The sequence below is a fragment of the Toxorhynchites rutilus genome, chromosome 1 (assembly GCF_029784135.1).
Source record: "Toxorhynchites rutilus septentrionalis strain SRP chromosome 1, ASM2978413v1, whole genome shotgun sequence".
Lineage (NCBI taxonomy): Eukaryota > Metazoa > Arthropoda > Insecta > Diptera > Culicidae > Toxorhynchites > Toxorhynchites rutilus.
The window spans coordinates 143,863,794-143,889,476 of NC_073744.1; the positions used below are offsets into that span (position 1 = coordinate 143,863,794).

General features: G+C 38.9%; 1 protein-coding gene across 2 annotated transcripts in view; it reads right to left on the reverse strand.

Moving 5' to 3' along the window:
- The window catches only part of LOC129768204 (putative uncharacterized protein DDB_G0282129), a 57,630-nt gene extending 32,310 nt beyond the window's left edge, over positions 1-25,320 (reverse strand). The window contains exons 1-3 of one of the 2 annotated variants that reach the window (XM_055769687.1): positions 24,450-25,320; positions 24,044-24,225; positions 9,638-9,849 (exon numbers count right to left, since the gene is read on the reverse strand). In XM_055769687.1, coding sequence (XP_055625662.1) covers positions 9,638-9,849; positions 24,044-24,225; positions 24,450-24,460 — 405 coding nt within the window. In that variant the 5' untranslated portion in view covers positions 24,461-25,320. The remainder of the gene's footprint in view (positions 1-9,637; positions 9,850-24,043; positions 24,226-24,449) is intronic. The other variant, XM_055769697.1, reaches the window with a different exon arrangement.
- Positions 25,321-25,683: the final 363 nt, after the last annotated feature.

Sequence of the window (25,683 nt, forward strand, 5' to 3'; positions counted from 1 at the left end):
TCTATCTCTCTCACTCTCTCTCTATCTCTCTCACTCTCTCTCTATCTCTCTCACTCTCTCTCTATCTATCTACCTCCCTTTCTCTCTCACTCTCTCTCTATCTCTCTCACTCTCTCTCTATCTCTCTCACTCTCTCTCTATCTCTCTCACTCTCTCTCTATCTCTCTCACTGTCTCTCTTACATGACTTTCTCTCTCTCATGAGACTTTCTTTTTCGCTCACATAATTCTACATGAAAAAATGTATGAAACGATTTGACCTTAATCTAGCAGTGAAAATAATGTTATATGAGGGGTATATATTTAAGTCGATATTTAAGCGGATTTCGAAATTTACGCGGTTTTTTCAACGCGGCACGTATCAACCGTGTAAAAATTTAATGTGTTAATTGATGTGACTTTTCACGAAATGAGTTTGTATTGTATCACTGATTAGTAGCTGAGAAATAAAAGAAGAAACAGATATCATGATTGTAGCATGTAAACAAATAAAGTTAATCAATTGTTAGAATATGGGTTTCATTTTAAACTAATAATTCATTATTTATTAGATTTTCACACTAATTTTGACATTTCCGAAGTTTTTATGCGAATTTTGGAATTTACGCGTTTTTAACGCGGATTTTGAATGTACGCGGTATTTTTTACGCGGAATTTGAGATTTACGCGGTTTTCGTTTACGTGCCACGTATCCCCCGCGTAAAAAGCGACTCCAGTGTACTAACATTGAAGAGGCCACCCTAATGAAAAAACAGGAAGTGGGTTATATCTATGGTATAACCGCAAGGGTGACGTAGGACTATCGTTGATTTAGAGATCATTTGTTTGAAGTTGAATCTAAATCCATCCTGAATGAATGAATAAATAAATATTTGGGTGACTTCAAAAACGAGAGTGTTACGTTGGAGACTCAAGGTTTTATGCATCCAATATTGGATACAAAAAACCTTGTTCTGAAGAATAATCTTCAGAAGCTTTCCTGCTAACTGCACTTGATTGACAAATCACAAAACCAAATGTATGTGGTCGCAGTATTATATGGATAGAAAACATTAAAATAAACTCGCTTGAATGTAATTTTCAATTCCAAGGGGAACTGGCAGATTATTTTTCAGCAACGATAATTTATTTCCAGGTTTCCTCTCGATAACCAGCAAACGAAAAAAGTTTCGCACGTGTATGTGTGTGTGTGTGGCGGCTGCTTCTATGTCTTCCCGAGGAACCGTATTTCGATGCTGATACTCTCTTGGTCACGAGAGTATCAGCATTGGCTTTTCTGCGCTCCCTCACAGTTAAAACAAACTGATTGCATTTCAGGTCAGGTCAGGCCAGGTAATGAATCCCTCGATCCCTCGCCGTTCAGCTCGTTCAGTAACGATGTTGTCTTGTCGATGTCCTCAGGCGTCGTGCACAAATTACGTAACGCTAAAAATCCGAATTCTGAACCACCTCTCCCCCCCCCCTTTCGTAACGCAATTTCCTATCTCTAATAAACAGAAAGTAACGCAACATCTACCCCCTCCCCCCTTATCGCGTTACGTAATTTGTGCACGACGCCTCACGAAAAATGAATCGGTTTCACCACCAGAATATCATTTCAGTATGCTTTTCATGCGTGATTGAATCGAGAGAAGGTGTGGTTTACGATGGCAATTTGGAAGGCAAACTAGAGGAGAATGAACTCTCTGAGTATGAAAATTTCGGCGACTGAGCAATAATCGATTGAAAATTATATAATTTTCGCGATACGAAACATTTTCCGTTTTTCATGTTATGCATCCAATATTGGATACGAAAATATCCTACTGATGGGAAAGAATAATCTTCAGAAGCTTTCCAGCTAATTACGCTTGATTGAAAAATTACGAAATCAAATGTATTTGGTCGCTGTGTTCGCCATATAATTAGAAAACATTAAAATAAACTCTTTCGCATGGATATATTCTTCAATTCCCAGGGAACTGGCAGATTATTTTTCAGCAACGATTAGATTTTTCCGGAATTTTCTCGATGCTGTATGGCATCCAAACGAAAATTCTCGTTTCAGTTTGGCCTGCAAAAAACTTTTCTGAACTCTAATCCATCAAATTTGGAGCCCTGAAAAGGGCCGTTGATTATATGCTAAGCTAATATAGCACCCTCTCCTTGGATTCGACGGGCCAGCTGAATGTCCTTGGGCATGATGTCGTCACATCACGTTTCACGTTTTGCGTGGATAGCACACAAATTTGTATCTTCGAATAAGCCTCCTGCAGCGTCATAACAGCGGAACTTTGGAAGCGCAAGTCGGTTTTGAAGTCCTGAGCAATTCCACGATCCAAAAGCTGCAAAGGTAGCTTGCGGATTAGCAATTCGGTCGACTTCCGATAGCGATGAATTTCTCGCAAAGTTCCCGGTCGATAGCGATGTGGCTTCTTCACCTATCCTGCGGCTGGTGCGCTTATCCGAGCTGCTTTCGTGTGCCTTACCACTGAAAGACTAACTAGCTATCTGCTTGGTCCCAAACAAACGAGTCGTCACGGTGCGAGAGTAGAGTAAGAAATGAACGAAAGCAAAGGAAGCGTCATTTTATAAACCATAAAAGTATAGAATCTAAACCCCACCCTTATTATATTCGTTGCTTACCCTGAGAGAGAAACGAATAACATCGAAGTAAGTATACAGTAATGTATTTGAATCCGGACACTTTGCGTTACATTTAATACCATACCGCAGCCACAACATTTTCTGCATGTTGAATTAATGCGATTGATTAGTAACTATCAAGAAACTATCAGTAACTATATTAGCAACTATTAATCGCATAAATTCAACATGAAAAAAATGTTATGGCTGTGGTATGATATTGAATGTAATGCAAAGTGTCCGGATTCAAAAGCATTACTGTAAAAAAGAGTTAACTCGACTGAAATTTTTTCGGTTCGGCCTGCAAAAACGAAATTAAGGGCCCCCGCCGACTGCAGACTGACTTGTCGACCGATAGTTCGGTCGGCTTCTTAATCAGTACGGAGAAAAAAATTCTGTAGTGTACAGCATAATGCATAGACGTAAGTATGAGCTTCCCCATCTCACATTCCAATAAGATTAATGGGTTTCCAAGTGGGCGCGCTACATACGGATACGAATGATTTCAATAACCTGTTTTCGAAGCTATCATTAAGCTATTGAAACAATTTTTCGACTCAATAAATAGCAATCATATAACTCTTGGACATTTTATCTTTTGTATGAAATAATTATCATACTGTTCCGTTCATCCGAAGCAGAATGAATCACGCTTAAAGAAGGAATGAATTTTTTCTTGGAATTTAGTCAGCAGAAATAATGCCCTTTCCCAACAATTAAAAACGACAAACGGTAAACAGTTTCATCAAAGTGATTTCTTCGATATGGGGATATATTCACTACATCATGTCATATATTTCATATTTTTCATTATGAAATTCATATCCATGGCACCTATCGGTATCGAATTATCATCGACACTACGATTTTCGCTAAATGCTCCTTTCAGTACGGCCTGTGAAAAACTTTTCTGAACTCTAATCCATCAAATTTGGAGCCCTGAAAAGGGCTGTTGATTATATGCTAAGCTAATATAGCACGCTCTCCTCGGATACGATGGGCCAGCTGGATGTCCTTGGGCATGATGTGACGCGTTTTGCATGGATAGCACACAAATTGGTATCTTCGAATAAGCCTCCTGCAGCGTCATAGCCGCGGAACTTTGGAAGCGCAAGTCGGTTTTGAAGTCCTGAGCAATTCCACGAACCAAATGCTGCAAAGGTAGCTTGCGGATCAGCAATTCGGTCGACTTCTGATAGCGACGAATTTCATGTGAAGTTCCCGGTCGATAGCGATGTGGCTTCTTCACGCTTCCTGCGGCTGGTGCGCTTATCCGAGCTGCTTTCGTGGTGCCTTACCACCGAAGGACTAACGAGCTGTCTGCTTAGTCCCGATGAAACGAGTCCTCACGGTGCGAGAGTAGAGTAAGAAATGAACGAAAGCAAGGGAAGTGTCATTTTATAAAACATAAAAGAATCGAATGTAAACCCCACCCTCTTTATTGTATAAGCTTACTGTATACTCACGAATATAATAAGGGTGGGATTTAGATTCTATACTTTTATGGTTTATAAAATGACGCTTCCTTTGCTTTCGTCCATTTCTTACTCTACTCTCGCACCGTGAGGACTCGAGCTCGTTAGTCTTTCGCAGACAGCTCGTTAGTCATTCGGTGGTAAGGCACACGAAGTCAGCTCGGATAAGCGCACCAGTAGCAGGATAGGTGGAGAAGCCACATCGCTATCGACCGGGAACTTCGCATGAAATTCGTCGCTATCAGAAGTCGACCGAATTGCTGATCCGCAAGCTACCTTTGCAGCATTTGGTTCGTGGAATTGCTCAGGACTTCAAAACCGACTTGCGCTTCCAAAGTTCCGCAGTTATGACGCTGCAGGAGGCTTATTCGAAGATACCAATTTGTGTGTTATCCATGCAAAACGCGTCACATCATGCCCAAGGACATCCAGCTGGCCCATCGTATCCGAGGAGAGCGTGCTATATTAGCTTAGCATATAATCAACGGCCCTTTTCAGGGCTCCAAATTTGATGGATTAGAGTTCAGAAAAGTTTTTTACAGGCCGAACTGAAAGGAGCATTTAGCGAAATTCTTGGTGTCGATGATAATTCGATACCGATAGGTGCCATGGATATGGATTTCATAATGAAGAATATGAAATATATGACATGATGTAGTGAATATATCCGAATAAATTACTTTGATGAAACTGCATTATAAAATTATTTGTGTACGAATGCCGCAATCGATAGTCGACTCTAATTTGCGCTGGGTAATTTCCTCGGAGGACTCAATTCCTCCTTTGAGCATTAAGAAACTCTTTCTGGTAAAACGAAGTGGTACGAATCACATTATTTGACTGATAGAATGAAGAAGTTTTCTGCCAATTTCCTTCAACCTCCAAACGTATCTTTCTCCCGTTTGTCGTTTTCGCGTTCGCTAATCCTTTCTCACAACACCCATTTCTAGTTTGAGAAATTGTTGAGTAAACATTGTTTGTCAGTGCGCGTAGAGCGGGAATTCCTAAAGATTCATTGCACCTCTAATAAATTGCCGAAAGACGTGGTCTTACGTTGATCGCACTTGATTGAAAAAATCAAAAACGAAATGTATTTGGTCGCAGCATTATATGAGTAGAAAGCAAATAATCGCTCGAAAATGACTTGATTTTCGCGATGTGAAACATTTTCCGTTTTTCATGTTATGCATCCAATATTGGATACGAAAATTTCCACTGATGGGGAAAAAAATATTCAGAAGCTTTCCTGTTAATTGCGATTGATTGAAAAATAACAAAACCAAATGTATTTGGTTGCAGTGTTATATGGATAGAAAACATTAAAATAAACTATTTCGCATGAAGGTATTTTTCAATTCCCAGGGGAACTGGCAGATTATTTTTCAGCAACGATGATAGCAACGAGAATTCCGCGCGTGTATGTGTGTATGTGTGGTGGCTGCTCCGATGTTTCAAGCGGAACCGTGGCATCACTCTCCTCCTGATGGATTCCCTTTTGGCCTTAGGTGCACAAACAGGCTCTTGGTGACACCGTTCATCAGCGCTTTCATGATAAACGAAATTAGCTTCACAACAACAGCGACAACATGCTCCAATCGCTGTTCAATCATAACTGAATGGGTTTACGAGCGGCGCTCGCTTATATACCGATTGGTGATTTCAATAGCCTGTTTTGAAAGCAATTTTAAGACTATTGAAACAAGTTTTTGGATGAAAAAGTAACAAGTATATGACGCGTAGACATTTTATCTTTCAAATGAATTGTTTATCATACCATTTCGTTCAGTTGTTTAAGAGCTATTAACGCTCAAAATCTCGGTCTCCAGCGTAACGCTTTCGTTCTCGAAACTTTGGTTTTACACCCCGGTATAGAAATGAAAGACGTAGTCCTACGTCAAAATAAAAAAAAAAGCGGATCAAATATTTTGTGATAAGGAACAAAATAACCAATTTTCACTGCAATGTGAGAACCTCTGTACCGCTTTGGCATGGAATGGCTGATTATAAAGTATTTAAACCGCAAGGTTCATTCGCCTCTAGCCTCAAAAAAAGGCCAACTAATCGAACCCACGATAGTTCGCTCAGTGAACAGGCACGCAGCCATCTAGACTACGGAGACCTTCCTCCTGCCATTACTAGCACTCTTTTTTGTCATATAGAATAATATTTAGCTCCGGGATTAGATTCAGCAAACACTTCATTGTCCGTCTTGGCAAAACATGGAGGATTCTAACAAACTTGATTTCGAGCCCGAATCCGAATCGTTACACGAAAGAACGACTAAAATTCTGAAACAGTTTTTATGTTTCGCTTATGATATTTATTGCAAGAGCGGAATATGTATCAACTTTCCTTTTTGATTGTGAAGTTTCAACGAACGAAGTACTTCTCGTACATAACAATGTTGATGGGCTAGTTGCGTTACAAAAACTTATACTGATACTGATACAATTTAGAATAAAAATTGCTATGAGAATAAAGACTTCTTTCACACAAAATCAAGATAACTTTGCTGTCCTGAAGCTTATTGTAGTGTTCAAAATCGTCATGACAAAATTGTCACACAGCGGAAAAGTCAGTTGTTTTATATGATAAGTCTCAGCCCATAAATGTTAAACGCACCCGAAATTCGCTGATACTCTAAAGGGTCCCTTACACGATAAATAATAATGACATTACTTCATCAGAATGACAATAACAATGATCGTGTAAGGTTGACAAAATTGGTATGAAGGACAATAATGATGCAAATCCGGATTTTCTGATCTCGCTCCATCATTACTGTAATACACTGCGTTTCACAACTTTAGAACCACTCATTTTTTCAGAGATTCCAGAGATATGTAAGAAGACGGTTGAATCGAAGTATATAGTGTAGGATATAATAACTATCTTCATTTAACAGAGGCGAATGAACTGCAAAGTTTAAAGCCTCTTAAAAACAAAGAAGAAGAAGAAGATCTTCATTTAAAAGATTGGCCATTCGAACTTTGTTGTGTTCAGGCGCGAAACAATCAAAAAACTAAAATTCTAGTGTTTCATAACATCTATAGTTCTCAATCAGTTGAAATAACCCATTCGGTGTGGTTTCGACCAAGTTGCGCCATGTTGTAGTGTATATCACGTTCTACAGAGGATACTGATCGTCCAAGCTCTTCAAATCACTCATACTGCTTGTAAACTGCTCCTACCATTCGTACGATCACTCCTCATAAGTTCTTGATAGAATTTTGATCTGGTAAACAAGCTGACCAGTCCAGAATCTGAAGCCCTCATTCATCAAATCGTGCCATAACTTTCCGGATTCTATGAATTGATACCAAATAACCCAATAACCACATTGTTTTTGATGTAAAAACTTCAGTAAATGATTCTGAAGTACTTCGTTGCACTTCTGACTGTTCATTTGTGTTGATGGTAAGCTACCTAAACCAGGCTTTCGGAAACTTATTGTAATTCATGCGAAATTGACGTTAAATTTGTAAAGGAGTGAGATTTTTTCCATTTGGTTCTATAGTTATAAAACACTGGAATTTTAGTTTTTTGATTGTTTCGCGCCTGAACATAACAGCGAAGTTCAAATGACCAGTTTTCAAATGAAGATAGCTATTATAGCCTACACTATATACATCGATTCAACCGACTTCCTACATATCTCTGGACACTCTGTAAAAATGAGTGGTTCTATAGTTGTCAAACGCAGTGTAGAGCAGGGACACTATCATTTGAGGTGTCTAGGTTACTTTGCGACATTTTGTGTCAAAATCTATGTTTGTGAGCCAATTTGTGGGCCCAAAGCAATTTAAAATTCTTAAAATTTGAATGAAAGTTATATTTACTGTTACTTGAATGCATAAAACACGTAGCACTGAACCTTACTTGATCAATTTTCTATAATGTTTCTGAAATCCCTACTAAAACTCATTAGTATAAAATAAAATTACCACCAGAATTAGTTTTAGCTCAAGATTTTTTCACCATTTACAGAAAACCTGTTGCTCTATTACATAGAGCAACATATTTGTTGCGAAAAAAAAAAGATTTTCATTTATACTTTTTGATTTTAAAAGTTTGTTTCTTCTACCTGAAACCCCATTTTCGCTTCACAACGATGGAGCACGAAACTTAAAATGGTAATTCGCGATAGCCACGGTGCAGTGTCGACATCTTTTGCCCAAATGAATGGGTGAAGCATACGGGCGAGATACGGTGTCGACATCTAAGAAGGTATTAAATGGTAATGAATCAAGCATAAGCTATTTAGATTACTATTGAAAATATAAATTGTGAATATATCAATGAAAATAATTTCAAAATGGGTTTCGAATGCTCATAACATATTGTTTTGAATCTTCTTCATCCATCACCGCAATATATTCTATTAACAGATCAAATTGTTGAAATAATAATTAGAAACCATTATTAAGAACAACTTTCGTTCTAGATATTTTCATTGTTTGCAGAAAACCTTTCAAATTGTTGATGTGAATGTTTATTTGATACAATAAAATTGATTTTCATTGATAGTTTTCATTTCGAAAATGTGTATATTTCTCTTACGACTATGAAGGCTAGAGTTGCTGCATTCCTCGAAGCAATAAAAATGATTGTGTAGGGTTGAAGAATAATGATGATGCCGAGTGGAGTGTGCTTTGCTAGTATTGCCATTACTGATAATGTCGATGCTACTGATCGTGTAAGGACCGCTTAAGATGACATCGAAAAAAAATCGACGAAATGATTATGTCATGAATACTTCTTTGAAATTATGAAAAACCAAAATTATCAATCGCTATCGTATCAGAACCCTAGAAAGAGAAATTCTTCCAGCTTAACCTCAACTCAAAGAGACGAATGAACTCTCAGAGTTTAAAGTCTCTCTAATTCAATACCTTCCTTCCTTCCTCAACTCAAAGAGACGAATGAACTCTCAGAGTTTAAAGTCTCTATAATACAATACCTTCCTTCCTTCAACTCAAAAATCATGTCATAACACCTGGACTGAAATATTCTATCGTTGATAATTTTTTAGGCCGCAGGGAGAAGAATAATCTTAGATCAATTATTGTGGACTTGACTGCTCTAAACCGTATCATTAGCATTAGCATCACGACAATTGTACAATATCGTAGGTGATACGAATTCAGAACTGTTAAGTTAAAAGTTCACCTCCATCCGTTACTGAACAGATACTAAGTGGAGGATAGGCAATAAATCTTTAGAGGCGAATGAACTGTAAAGTTTAAAGCCTCTCTAATACAAACAAGGAAGGAAACAATAAATCTTAGAGAAAAGCATGTTCCTTCCAACTGTAAATGACTATCCTGATCACGTCTTTGTATCTGCTATGGAAACTGAAAGAATTCTAGTCCGATATTAACTTGAAGAGTACTCTACGACCTCTCACAAATATCACGGGAACTTGGGTTTTTTTTAGTAGGGATCGCTGCCCTATACCGTATCAATAAAATTACTAACATCCGTTAAAGCTCCGATAAATCCACAATTACCGTTATACACAAACAAAAGAATACTCACCAAATGGGGTGGGAGAGATAGCGGCTCGGCGAAACTCCCTTTCAGCGTAGGGCTATCCAGCGGGTCAACTGAATCCTGGCCCGTATTGTTTTCTAACCCCCGAATAGCGTTCGCCAGCCAAATGTCCAAACGTTTCGATGGATTGAATACGGGTTGCTGCTGCTGCTGCTGTGATTGCGTGGATGACGCTTTCTGCCGATTCAAATTAATCTCTGTCGCGTCGAAGGAATTGAATCACGAAATTTGAAAGAGAGAAAGAAAAAAAACAATGTGAATACTGACATTAATTATTCAGCGGGTAGGAGGCAGGTTTTCTGCGATCGTGCGGATCTCTTTGGACGGCGTCGAACCGAGCGAGCGTGAGTACTAAAGTTATCTGGAAGCGCGTGTGCGAGCAATACTGTGTTAGTCGGTGTGGATAATTTCCCTCACAAAAAAACCATGTACAAGGACGCTCGTCTCGGTGGTTGATTTTGATTTTACAGATCTTTTTTATTTGTTTGCTTGTTTGTAGCGCCGTGGCGCACACAAACGCAAGCCTAATAAACGCGCATCGATTGTAACCATCGGAAGGGGGCGCGCTCTGAATATTTGCCACAAACTGTTTCATGCTGTCATTGCGGCTGTTTCTTCAATGCTTCTGCGCTCTAACCGTATGACTGGGTAAGCGGATCGAAGAAGTTCTGGCATTTAAAGCTGGAAAGTGTACTTTTTGTTTTGATATCTTTTCTCGATCGCTATGAGAGAAACTTGTTTCGCTGAATAAATTAAGGGGGAACTCAACAGATTACTTAGTAACTCACATTGTCTACGCAAGAACGAAGATTGAGTACAAAAAAACCGTAGCCGTAAAATCCTTTTTTTTTTCATCTCGGCTAGTATTGTGGCCGTTTTTGCACGCAGTGGCCAATTCAATCGTATCAACCAAACTCTATACTATTCCCTAGTGATAGTTTCGCTCGGTTTCAAAAGTTCATAATAACACTTTCCTGTCTGTCCTATATGACGGGTGTTAAATAAAAAATGAGAATTTTTTCAATCACATATAAAAAAATGAGAATTTTTTCAATCACATATAAAAAAAATATTTTTTTTTTCAACGATTTCAGTATTTTTTATTAATAACATAATGTATTTTCTTCAAAAAAATGTCGGTGAATGTTTGAGTAAGGGCCGTGGTCTGCTGTTCGACGCAACTTTGTCGCGATGCTCTCACAACAACGTTGTACGGCACTTACGTCCATTTTCCGGATACAATTCCGGTTCTTGTACTCAGTTGCTTCGTGTCCTTGGCCCTCCAATTGTTTTCATACACATACACTGAGTGAGCCAAAGAAATTCTCTATTGGGCGGCACTGGGGCAAGTTTGTTGGGTTACGATCTTTCGGCACAAACGGTATCTTTTTCTCCTCAAGATACGCCAGCGTCTTCTTGGCGTAATGCCTTGTCCGGCCAGAAGACGTACTTCCCATCCGCGTGATGCTCGTTCAGGAACGGCAGCAGGATTTTATCGAGGCACTCTTCTCGATAGATTTGTTGGTTGATTGCCAGACCGCTCGGCTTAAATCAAGGCTTTGAAATGCCCCGGTCGGGAATGGCGATGTACAACATAACCTTTTTTTCAAACTTGTGCTTGAACTTGTATTCCACTTCAGGCGGTGTGAATGACTTGTCGCTGGAGTAGTAATTATCATTTCCTTGAATATGCATTTTGGACAGCGGAAAATAGCTTTCGTCGTCCAGAACGAAAGACGTCCCGCGGTATTTTTTGGTCATCCACCGACACTGTGATTTAACCGTCTCAATCTGCTCCTCCGTGTACTCCGGCGACCTCGTCTTCTTCCTGCAGACGATTCCTTCCATCTTGAGGGTCCGATGGATCAATACGTGGGAGCAGCCATATTTCCGACCGGCGTCACGCAGGCTGGTTGCGTCCTTTTTGTCAAACAGCTTTTTTAACGATGTCTTCCTCTGCTTCGTCATTATCGTCACCGAACGACCACTTCTGACCTTCCGCTCTACGTTCAGGGAACCCAGGATACGATATACCGTACTGACAGGTACATTTTCTTCCTTAAAATTTGCCACCGTGAACTTTTTTCCTTGCTGGAAATGCGTTTCGTAGAACCGTACAATGCGTTCACGGAGAACGTGCTGTTTCGACGCCATCTTTGCTTTAACTAAATTCAAACTATCAAAACCAAACACGCCTACTGTTTCTAGGGAGCCCAAAGAGCAATTTTCATGGAGAAAGAAAATTTTACGCTCTTTATTTGAGTTACTGAAAGGTATTGAAAAAATTCTCATTTTTTATTTAACACCCGTTATAGCAGTGGCGCCAATTGTACATAACCCACATACGCAATTTGATAAAAAAAAACTAGCTGGCCCGGCAAACTTCGTCCCGCCCAAAATTTATTTTTCGTTTTGATAACGTTTTCTTACTAAGCGCACGTTCATGGGTCCAATCGCAGAATTGTTCATTGATTGATCTTCTAATCTACCCTTTTGAAATTATTTTTTACTATAAAATTTCAGTACTTCCACCAAAACTCGACATTTTAATATCAAATTATTTTCAGACACAATTCTCGTGCAAGATTTTGCATCCACTTGTAAATAACATGTTTTTCCGTTACATGGAATAAATGTTTGATACAGAATATATGGTCGGTTTTAAGTCAGACCGGACCATGTGACATTTTTATGATTTCCAGAAAAACGAACATAAAGTTTAATGCTCTGCAATTTTCAAAGTATTTAATTTTTTCGTTCAATATTGTTCTCAGAAATGTTAGCTACTTTCTGGCCATAATTTGACATATGATAGTTGTAAAAAAACATCAAGTATCATACCAAAAAACGCAATTATTTGGTTGTCTATATGTATATGGTCCACTCTGACTGAACAAAATCAAGCATTTTTTAAGAGTTGGATCACTATGACTGAACAATTTCGAAATATTTCTCAATCAATTAACAGTTGTGAGTCGAAGTGTGCCATTCTGCTATGAAAATTAAAGTGAGAGGGATTCTTAGTTTGGAACTGCATACACATTTGTTTGCGTTCAGCATAATAGTCTCTGCCATCTACTGCTGGCATGAATATGAGTGCACGGCAAATATGTTAAGCATAAACCTTCCATTTTCAATCACCTTAGACAATATTCGTCAAGAGACAAGAATCGTTAAATTTGAATTCATTGTCTTCGCTACAGCCTAAATCGCACTCTGAAATAGTACATTTTGCGATCATTCACACTGAGGACCAGCATTTTTCAATGATCCGTTTAGTCGGAGTGGACCAAGTTTATCTTTTAATATACTCAGAATGTGCACATTTCAAACTAACGGGTTCAAGCACATTTCAACAAGGTACCTATTAGCTTCAAGAAAATGTTTTGTTGGTTTGAATTCGGCACTTGGATATCGTTTAAATTCAATATACAAATGATTGTCGCGTGGTCCACTCTGTCTGCACATGATATAGAGCCATTTCGCCATGGTAAATGATACATGGTCCGCTCTGACTGCAGACTATGAGAAATTTTCGTTGATCAATCATAACAATTTCGATCCGTTATTCCTGCTATATGCGTGATTTTCCAAGTCTGATAATCCAACCACCATATAATCATTTATTGCACCCCAAAACCTCCACATGCCAAATTTGGTTTCATTTGCTTGATTAATTCTCGAGTAATGCAGAAATTTGTGTTTCATTTGTATGACAGCCCCTCTTTAGAGAGGGGGAGGGGTCTCAAACTATCACGAAAACCTTCCCCGGCCCCAAAAACCCCTACATAGCAATTTTCATGTTGACGGGTTCAGTAGTTTCCGAGTCCATAAGAATCAGACAGACAGAAATCCATTCTTATATATAGATAGATAGATAGATAATATAGGATATATCTTGAAAACGGCTTGTCCTAGGGTCAAACGTTATAAATAGTTTTTCATGTAGAACCGCATGTAGATTCTTTTTTTCATGTTACTTTTCTTAAAAGATTAGAATTTTGCAAATCAATGAAATTTAATAATTTAAAAAAAATGAGTGAGTCCTTTTACATTTCGTATGATGCCTAGGACAAAATATGTGAACGGAAGAATTATCAAATGATTATTTCATTTTACGTTTCCTTCTGATGTTTGCATCTCTCAAGTGTAAGTACTTCTCGAATCGCGAATTTGCTTGATTTGATGAACCTCAGGCACTCAGTTTCGATTTTGACATGTACGTCGCACACATATTGTTTAACCAATAGGCGTCATCGCAGCTATTGGTTATCAACATCTTGCCTAATCATCAAATGGTATGCGTAGTAATTCAGAGAGCAGAAGATATGAAGGCATATCCTTCAATTCAAGCTTGAATAACCGAGCCAAAGCGTGGTATTCGTACCCGCTTTTGTAATCCGTGTTGAGAAAACACTTTTCGGAGTGCAAAAAAAACATACGAGTGCAGAAGTACCCCCGGAAGACCGTGTTAAGGAAACATATTCTAGTTTGCACAAAGGCAAGCGAGTACAAAAGTACTCGCAGTTTGCATTTATTTGCAGAGCCGATTTCCCCTGACATCTTGGTTTTGAAGTCTGTGTTAGGGAAACACATTTCAGTCGGAACAAAAATGCCCCCGACTTTCATGTAATTGCAATGCCGATCTCTCCAACGCTGCTTGGTTTTGAAGGCTGTGTTAGGGAATATATTTCGGTGAGAACAAAAGCCCCCATACTTTCACGTATTTGCAATGCCGATTTCCCCGAGGCTGCTTGGTTTTGATGGCTGTGTTAGGGAAACCGTAGATCGGGCTAATCAAAATGAGGCAGTTAGGGCGTTTAGATAACGCTTAACATTTTACAGTTATTCAATTGTTTATCTAATGAAAACTAACATTTTATTAATTGCGATAGAAGCGTAGAAATATTCCCTATCAATTGATGCAAACATCTTTCCGATCCAGTAAGAAATGTTCGAGTTATAAGCATTCGGAATCTTTAATTTTTTCCTGCATGTTCTGTGTTTAGGTTTTCATTTTACTCCCCATATACTCCGGTTAGACGTAGTCCCACGTCAAAAATCTTATCCTCATTTTGATGAGTCCGACCCGGCACCACAATATATCAAACTTTGATAAATTGAAAGATTCATCTGAACAATATTTTTAAAAATATAGAAGGATACATGTTTAGAGCGATAAACATTTTTAATACAAAATTCAACTTTTGAGCAAGTTTTTCAACAGTGTATTTATAATGTTATTTTTCATAGTGTTCCCGAATATGTTTCGAACTACTTAAATGCCCGGATGAAGATAGAGAATGATTGTGGAGCAAAACTGTACATATAAAATTAAACAAATGTATGTCTATATATATATATATATATATATATATATATATATATATATATATATATATATAAATGGAGTGATGTCTGTCTGTCTTTCTATCTTCTGGAATGTGGAGGTTTTATGGTGAAATAAATGTTTTTACGGTGGTAAGACACTACATCCCCCTCTTTAAGGGGGAGCTGCCATACAAATGAAACACAAATTTCAGCATTACTCGAGAATTAATCAAGCAAGTAAAACCAAATTAGGCATATGGAGGTTTTAGAGGGCACGAAAGGTTGTTATGGTGAATCGACGCTTCTTTTTGCATAACTTGAATTTTTTTTGCATAACTTGAAAACTAATCAAGAAAATGGAGCCGAATTTGGCATGTGAAGGTTCTAGGGGACACGAAACGTTTCTATGGTAGATAGACACTCCTCCCGTCCCTCTCGCATGTGAAGGTTTTGACGTAGGACTACGTCTAACCGGAAGATATAAGGGGTGAAATGAAAATCTAGGCACTGAACAAGTAGGAAAAAATGCAAGATTTGGAACGCTTATAACTGGAGCATTTCTCAATAGATCGCAAAGGTTTTTGCATCAATTGATAGGAAATATATCTACGCATCTATCATAACGAATAACATTTCATTTTTCTTGAGATGAATAATTGAATAATTGTGAAATATCAAGCATTATCCAAATGTACTATGTGCCCATTTTTGATTGGTCCATTTTGTGCTCCTCAAATCGTACCGACCAAAACGGGCAACCAGAGCAGCAGCGAAATACAAAGAAGCACGGAAAAAGAAAAATATGAACGAAACATTGGTCGCAGTCTCACACATGCGTAATTCTCGAGCCAGCCAGTCAGCTTAAAAAAAATTCTTTGTGTGGACACCGACTGGACAACATCGTTGCTGGACGAGCTGGACGGCGAGGGATCGAGTGCCTTTCTCAAGGACGGAGGGTGGAGGTGGTAGCGCTGGAGTAAAGTAGAGTAGAGTTTTCAAAGGGCCTTTCTCAAGGCTAGAGACGAATGAACTGAAAAAGTTTAAAGTCTCTTTAATACAACACCTTCCTTCCTTCCGTAACGATCATTCTCATCCAAACCGTACACCACATCGTTTCGCATCACATCAGATCAACAAACCAAAACAGAAGCCATGGTTGGACATGGCAAAGGAGGAAAAGTGAAGGGAAAGACAAAATCCCGCTCGAACCGTGCTGGTCTGGAGTTCTGCGCAAGAGTAGCTAGGCCGAGCACGTTAGTACCAATGCACCAGTCCACCTAGCATGCGATATATAGTTTCGGCCGCCGAAGTGATCGAGTTAGCTGGCAAAGCTGCTCGCGACGATAAGAAAACCCGCATTAAGAACAGACCACAATCGGTTCCGTGGACACATAGACAACAACAGGCAATTGCAGCGAGTGGCGAGTGGCAAACGCAACCGCAAAACGGCATCAGGTAGCAGAAGAAAAAAGTTTGTTCTTTATACAAACTGCTTTGGTGGCAAATCCAGAACAAGGCAGCATCGAGGGCGTTCGAAATGTTTTTTTTTCAAAACCACGAGTACTAAGTTTTCTAAATTGGAACCATTCCATAAAACACGGCGCTTATCAGGGCCATTAAACCTTCCAAAAAAGAGTTTACGAAATACAGTTCAATGCATTCTAAAATATTATCCAAAATAATAATAAAACACAAATTGATTTTTTCATAATTTGTTTGCCAAGATATGATGAGTATGAGAATTTGGCAGTTGTGCTGAGCTTATTGATGGTTGGGGACTTTCTCGATTATTCAATTTTCACCAATTCAATTGCTTCCAGATTGAAAGTACAGTAATTTACATTTAGATCGACATTTAGCTAATTGGACGGACCTGTAATGCGACATATTTAGTTGGACATTTTTGTAGACATAGAGTTCGGGGTCCAAATTATGACCCAACATGTCGCAAGCTGGATGGGAAGAAATTTTCCAACTGTGAAAGCTGTACCACTCACTGTCATCGCAAATGTTCAATTACAGGTTAAAATCGCCTCCAAAGCGACACTGAGCGGCACGTCGCGTTAAATGTAATTTACTGTACAACATGTCACAAGCAGGATGGGAAGAAATTTTCCAACTGTGAAAGCTGTGGCGAGTGGCAAACGCAATCGCAAAACAGGAAGGTTTAGCCGAACAAGATGGGGATATCCAGTGATAACAAAACAATAAACTCTTTAGATTAAAGATAATTTTGTGATCCTGAAAAGGACCCCTTTTAGCCTGCATGTGAATCCAATGAGCGAACAAATCGTAATGAATGTATTTATTTGCCATCGCTGCCTTTTAACGCTCATTCGTTCGTCTCGTTGGACTCGCCCCTTTGGCTTAGTCTGCCGATTTGTCTCTATCCTGTGAGCGTGTACCGCTAAAGTACAAAACACGCGGATCCGCTGAAAAATATATCATTCTGTTTCAAACCGTAAATCAGTGTGGTTGTATGACATCGTTTCATATCACATCGCATCAACGGATTGGTTCCGAAGCACCAGTATACCTAATAGCGGTTATAGAATTTCGGCCGGCGGAGTGCTCGAGTTGGCTTGCAAAGCTGCTCACGACAATAAGAAAACCCGCCTACAGAACAGAAACGCAATCGCAAAACGGCAGCAGGTAGAAAAAGGAAAAAGTTTGTTTATACAGACTGCTTTGGTGGCAAAACCAGCCACCGTAAAACACGGCCCTTTTCAGGGCCATTAGACCTTTCAAAGAAGAGTTATTAAAAGTTATTCACAATACCAATGCATTCTAAAGTGACATAATATGATATATAATATGAACTGATTTATTTTGTTCATGCTTGTTTTTGAACTTATTGGTGGTTGGGGTCTTTTAAGTTGATCATTCAGTTTTCACAAACCCATGCATGGTTCCCGAATTGAAAGTGGCTTCAAATTACAACACATTGTATGCAGGATAGCATTCACGAATTTTCTCGGTAGTAAGAATTGCTTTCTTTGGTTGATAACTTATGTTGAAAATTGACTGAGGTTACATCTGCATTGTATAGAAACATAACTAAGGAGCAACATGATGAGCTATGTATTTCCTGCTGCTCTGTTCTTATTTTAAAGGACTTTAATCCGAAGGTCATCCGTCCCTGTATTTACTGTTGGCTTTTCAGAACGCTTATAGCTCGTTTATTGCTCGACAGATCGTATAGTTCGTATCCAAAACCTCAGTTCTTTTTCATTTTTATTTACATTGTTTGCGGAGACTACAAATCTTACAATTCATTCGTTTCCGAAACCACAGTTTAAGGTACGGTGATGTGCTCAATAGTGAAATATATGATAATGAATGAGCCATCATTTTGATTGTACGATATGTGCATACGCCAAAAGATGCCCGGCGTTGAACATTTGATAAGTACAAAGCCTTCAGAAAAATATCAAGAGGCAACTATAAGATAGTGAGAAAAAATTGAAAATGTTTGTAAAAAAAACGTAAAAAAACAACATCAAAGGTTCTTTTCAGAACCTTCAACATGTTCATAAAGAGTAAACAATAAACTAATCCATTTTTCAGTTTGATAGGTAGGTATTCACGTAGGAGAAGAAAATAAAACAATATATTTAAAATATATATTTAGCAAAAGCTGTCCCCTTTGTATAGTCCTACGTCACTCCGGTTATGTCCCCGACATTACCCACTCGTCTTTTTGAAAATGAGAAATGTTTCTATGTTGGTATGCCACCCGTTCCTTCTCTGAAATGGAGAGGGGGTCTCGTAAAAATAATACATATATTTCAACCAGGCATATTCCAACCAAACATGACAATTGAATTTTTTTTAATGTGATAAAACGCACTCCTATACCTCTTCTATCTATATAAATAAAAATGGATCACCGAATGTGTTGATAAAAGCAAAACTCGAGAAAGGAATGGTCCGATTTAGGGCTTTCTTTATTCTATCATATTTTCTGTATCAAACATTTATTCCATGTAACGGATAAACATGTTATTTGCAAGTGGTTGAAAAATTTTGAACGAGAATTGTGTCTGAAAATAATCTGATATTATAATGACGAGTTTTGGTAGAAGTACTAGGAATTTTATAGTAAAAGGTATTTTTAAAGGGCAGATTAGAAAATCAATCAATGAACAGTTCTGCGATTAGACCTATGAACGTGCGCTTAGTAAAAATTATAGGAAGTTGTGTTCAAGACACGACCGCATTTTTGACGTAGAACTACGCTGTAGTTTAATTCAAGTAGCTTGTTTATAACTACGGATGTTATTTTATAATGCTACGAAAATTTTGAAATAACCATTCCTCCAGTTTGGTCGCGTTGAAATGTTTATTTTTATTGTAGAATCATTTGACGATAATTGTTTGATTATTCATTCTTGTGCTCGCAGAACAATACATGCTCGAGATAAGCGCAGCTGTCATCCTTAGTGGAGAAAGTATTGCTACTGGCAAGCGAAACCAAATCACATACAAAATTTCAGAACGAAATTTACTTTCTTAGTGACTAAATAAACGAAATAAACTCTATCTGTTAATCCCAATAACCTCGAAAAAAGTAGCACTGCTTCAGTTTAGCGCAAATGCAATCCTAGTTGAAACAGTTTTGCGATTGGCACGCAAGCCCAAATAAATTAATAACTTAATATAACTTATTGAATAACTTGGTATTCCAGATTTTTTTCCATTCTTCCTGATTTTTGAAAATTATGGTTGGCAATCCTGGTTGCATTTTGACGGCGCCAGTGGTTGTATGGTTAGCGTAACAGCCTCACAATCCGATCGGCCTGGGTTCAATCCCAGCTGGCGTCGTTGGGATTTTCTGAGGCGAAAAATCTCTGGTTACGTCTTCCTTCGGAGCGGAAGTAAAAGAAGTTGGCCCGGCTCATGAGTTGTTGAGTCTGATAGGTAGGAACAGGTGGAGTCGCCTCCCTGATGTCGGTGATTGGCACTTAAGTGGCGGAAATAGGCCGACGAAAAATAAGCGAAGATAAAAAAAAAAAAAAAAAAAAATCCTGGTTGCATGTGAAATGGTATAGCCGTCGATGCTCTGATTGTTGGTCAATAGTGCCAAGATGTTGTAGATGCCGGAATGGCATATCCGGCGTCCACAAAGTGCCGCACGATGTCCGTTTTCGACGCGGCGGGGTACTGTTCTTTGAACGCGCACACGTCTGAACGGTTTAGCTTCATTGCTTTCTCCATCACGGTTAGAGTTCGACTAATATAGCTGTCATTTTTTTCTGACGACTCATGGGTAGCTATGATTGATGCTGCATGGGTAGTTTCGTCAGTGCGTGTCATGGTAAACCCATGTAAAATAGGCAATTGTTGTCCATTTTTTAAAATGCAAACGTTATGGACATACACTAGATTTATTTAGACACAACGTATCTTACATGGAAGTATGCGTTCAAATCCCAGTAGGAAAACTTTACTGTTGCACGTTATTCGGCTCGATCCCACCTCGAGCGGAGTATAGGAACAAATGGGGTTTATAGTTTGGGATCGATATCTTAGTGGGAAGGAGAAACTCTCAAGCTATCAACGTGATATATTTATAGTGTCAGACATAGTGGGTTCTCAGTACGGATCAGCAGCATACACGGAGTTTCCAAAAATTTCGATGCTATGGTGAACAAGCGTATTGAATAATATAGTTCCGTAGTTCTACTTCGAAAATGCGGTCGCGTCCTAGACACAACTCCTCACATTTTTTTGACGTAGGACTACGTCTTTCATTTCTATACCGGGGTGTAAAATCAAAGTTTCGAAAACGAAAGCGTTACGCCGGAGTCCGAGATTTTGAGCGTTAATAGCACCTAAACAACTGAACGAAATGGTATGATAAACACTTCATTCAAAAGATAAAATGTCTACGCGTTCTATACTTGTTACTTTTTGATCCAAAAACTTGTTTCAATAGCCTTAAAATTGCTTCCAAAACAGGCTATTGAAATCACGAATCGGTATATAACCGAGCGCCGCTCGGAAATCCACTCAGTTCTAATTGAACAGCGATTGGAGCATGTTGTCGCTGTTGTGGTGAAGCTCTTCATTTATCATGAAAGCGCGGATGAATGGTGTCACCAAGAGCCTGTTTGTGCACCCTAGGCCAGAAGGGAATCCATCAGGAGGAGAGTGATGCCACAAACGGTTCCCCGGGAAGACATCGCTGCACACACATACACGCGCGGAATTCTTTCCGTTTGGATGCCATTCAGCATCGAGAAAGTTACGGAAAGATCTAATCATTGCTGGAAAATAATCTGCCAGTTCCTCTGGGAATTTAAAAATACATTCATGTGAAAGAGTTTATTTGAATGTTTTCTATTCATGTAACACTGTGACCAAATATTTTTCAATCAAGTACTATTAACAGGTGGTTATCGAGTTAGTATTAACCACTGGTGGGCTTCCAGTATCGAGGAAAATGTGGAAATATCTAATCGTTACTGAAAATAATCTGCCAGTTCCTCTGGGAATTTAAAATTACATTCATGTGAAAGAGTTTATTTGAATGTTTTCTATCCATGTAACACTGTGACCAAATATGTTTCAATCATGTGCTATTAACAGGTGGTTATCGAATTAGTATTAGAATTAGTGGGCTTCCAGTATCGAGGAAAATGTGGAAATATCGTTACTGAAAATAATCTGCCAGTTCCTCTGGGAATTTAAAAATACATTCATGTGAAAGAGTTTATTTGAATGTTTTCTATCCATGTAACACTGTGACCAAATACATTTGGTTTTGTGATTTTTCAATCAATCGCAATTAACAGGATAGCTTCTGAAGATTATTCTTCCCCATCAGTGGGATATTTCCGTATCCAATATTGTATGCGCCCGCAATCGATTTTTGCTCAGTCGCCGAAAGTTCCGAGCTCAGAGAGTTCATTCCCCTCTAGTTTGCCTTCCAAATTGCCATCGTAAACCACACCTTCTCTCGATTCAATCACACACAAAAAGCATACTTAAGCGATATTCTGGTGGTGAGACACATTCATTTTTCGTGAGGACATCGACAAGACAACATCGTTGCCTAACGTGCTGGAGGAGGTGGACGGCGAAGGATCGACACATACACGCGCAGAATTCTTTCCGTTTGGATGCCATTCAGCATCGAGAAAGTTCCGGAAAGATCTAATCATTGCTGGAATATAATCTGCCAGTTCCCCTTGGAATTGAAAATTACATTCAAGCGAAAGAGTTTATTTTAATGTTTTTTATCCATAAAATATCCATATAATACATTTGGATTTGTGATTTGTCAATCAAGTACAGTTAGCAGGTTAGCTTCTGAAGATTATTCTTCAGAACAAGGTTTTTCGTATCCTATACCAATATACACAAGGTTTTATGCATCCAAATGCATAAAACCTTGTGCCTCCAATGTAACGCTCTCGTTTTCGAAGTCCCCCAAATATTCATTTATTCATTCATTCAGAATGGATTTAGATTCAACTTCAAACAAATGATCTCTAAATCAACGATAGTCCTACGTCATCCTTGCGGTTATACCATAGATATAACCCACTTCCTGTTTTTTCAATTTAGAGCCAGTTTGAGGCAAGCAGAGCCCGAAACAAAAAAAATCTATAACTCTGTCATTATTGTAATATGATCATATGCGCAAAAAGATTCTTTTCATCAAATATGATCGTCTATCACTTTCTGAGAGATTCTGGATAAATTAATTCTTTTCATGTGAGAAAGGAGTGTTCTGACTTTGAGGGGATTAATCAAAAATTAAATTCTCCTTTTATATAAACAGTGGAAAAAAACCAAGACTGTATATAATCGAGCCTGCCCTGTGCTTTAGAATCATTTACTGCTACACCAAATACACCGTTATGATAGGGTAATTTGGCATCAATTCATAATGTCCGATCGACCATGGTATGGTTTAATGCATAGGGGCTTCAAATCACGGACTGGTCAGCTTGTTTATCAAATCAAAACCTATCGAAAACTTATGAGGAGTGATCGTACGAATTGTAGATGCAGCTTACAAGCAGTATGAGAGATTTGAAGAGCTTAAGGGGGTCGTACATTATGGAAACTTGAAAAATATAAAAAAAAATAAATTTATATGTTCTCTGGGACGTCTACTCTACTGTAGTTTTTGTCACAGGTTTGTCTGGAGGCTTGAGTGAATGATAAAAGTTCAGAAAAATGTAATGTTGATACCCAGACTGAATACCATCCTAAACTTCAAGGCCTCCATTGATCCGAAATCGTGGCAACTTTGAATTAGTCACCAAAAGGTGATACATTTTCAACGTGAGTCATAGCTGCTGGATTAAAGTAAATACTTGAAAAGACAAAGATGAGAAAATGCAAAAACCTTACGGGGCATTTGTCCAGGTAAAAATCTTCTAATTACTCAGAAAAGCATAAGAAACAAAATGTGTCACAACGATAAGGGCCAAATGCCGACAACCGAAACCGAGATTCGGGCGTAACACAAAGCAAAATAAAAGTAGCAAACTAAATTAGCAGCTCAAAACTGATTCATTCTCACGCCAATTATTATCGGCGGGAACCCGCGTGGGTGGGTATATCTTAATCCAGTGAACCTGGGAATGAACCTTAATCGGCTTCCAGCCGAGACCGATTCTCGAGCAAATAGACGGCGCCGAAGTAATTAGCACGGATCAAAATGGACACTGTCAGGGCAGGAGAGTTGTAGTAGACCGATATTGCTTGCTTTGGAATGCGACACGCATTCCAAAAATAACGGACCAATGTTTATCATTTTTATCTTCAATTCAAGAAACCCCAAATGAATAAACTAGATAGCGCCCAGATAAGAAGTGGGGACTGTGACCTCGACAGGTGCGTGCGCGTGAATGATACAATAACGCATCGTAATTATTTCTACGTTTCTTCTCTGTTCGCGCATGAGCTTCACTACGGAATAAGATAAATAAAAAGATAACGATAGCAAAAAAAAAAGCAGCAACTCCCCTTCCGAACAGAAACTGGGCGAAACCGGGCACGGAAGAAAGATAATTCAATCAATTAGCATAGCTTTTTTCTCACCGTTACCGTTGCGTTGTTGACCGTTGTTTTTGTTTTGATTACTGTTAAGCTGTGAGCTTTCCCGGTGGAAAGATGTTGCCTGCTGCTGCTGCTGAGTTTCGTAGTCTGGTAGAGTGAGACCTGCTCCGGAGGAACTTCCCAGCCGCAGATCCGACATGCTGCACACTGTTATTTCATCGAAGCTGAAGAGGCGGCACACAGCGAATCATGCCAAGAAATGAAGAACAAACTGTTGTAGACTAATCATGTAGCGAGAAAACGCATTAACTAGGCGAATGTTATGCGTTTTTGCAGTTATACAAACGCGGAATGGAAAACTAAGCTGGGGTAACAACGATAAAACCAAGACTTAATCCACAACACGTTCATTACTTCTGGCGGCGTTTAAATGTTCAAAATGTTTTACCTTTTATCCATGACGAACGACTCCAACCATGAGTTATTCAACCTGCCTGGAAGTGTAAGCAAATCCTTCAAGCTTCAGCATTGAAATACAAACAACTCAAACACTGCACTGTTACGATTATTCCGGCTCTGCTGATGTCACTGAATTCCAACTCGTCGAACGGCTGTTTTTTCAATAAACAACGTTTTATTTGATTAGGCTCACGGCGGAAGTTCAGAGAGCCCTCTCCTCTTTTTTTTTGGAATGAGACAATTCACTTCCTGCCAGGCTGCTTTGATTGGCGAATATATAACTGCTGATCACAAACTATTTTCTATAATTCGACCGACCGACCGAAATCAGATATTCATCTCGCCAACCAGTCTGGGTCTTTGGCTTCATTCACTGCTGCTGCTGCTGCTGGTTCTCACTGCAGCACCGTCTTGAACCCATATATTTTCGTGCTTTCCTATCTCCCACGGTCTTCGTCGCTAGCTTTGTTTTGTTACGGCCGCTGCGCTGCTGCTCTCGATCGCTGCTAGTTTCCCCCTTTTCACGATCTTCTATTCACTTCCACACAGAGAGACATTCACATTAAAATTTGATCGACCAGACCATATTATCATCACACAGGGGACACATTCGGTATGTCCGGAACACGAACGGCGATAAAAGGCACCATGGTGACACACGATTTTCACGTTAGCATCTTACACTGCTGCCAAAAGAAACAACATTACACAAAGCCATATTCGCGAGAAACACTTGAAAATAACAGCAGCAAACTCTCGTTTCCAGACTAAACTGAACCGACGATCGCAAAAAGCACAAACGTATTGAGGAGATTAATGTATCATCTGACACCGTTTTGGTGCCCCGACAATTGAGTTGTTTTCCTTCCTCTGCGGAATAACTGAATACTGATCGTTTTTACGTCAACGATGTCGACAGAAGAAAAAATTTTTGGAGGTTGTGTCCAAGATACGACCGCATTGTTGACGTAGAACTACGCTGTTATAATGCTGAGAAATATTCGAAACAACTGCTTAGTAGAATAATCTTTGAAATGGTTTTTCATTGTAGAATCAGTTGACGATAATTGATTGATGATTCATTCTTGCCCTCGCAGAACTATACACTAGCTGATCTTATTTCGCAATTTATTTCATGTCAATGCATTGAAAATTTACCTCGAACGCTATTCCGGTGGCCTTTTTCGCAATTGACATAGACTCGGCTACAGTCGATTATATAC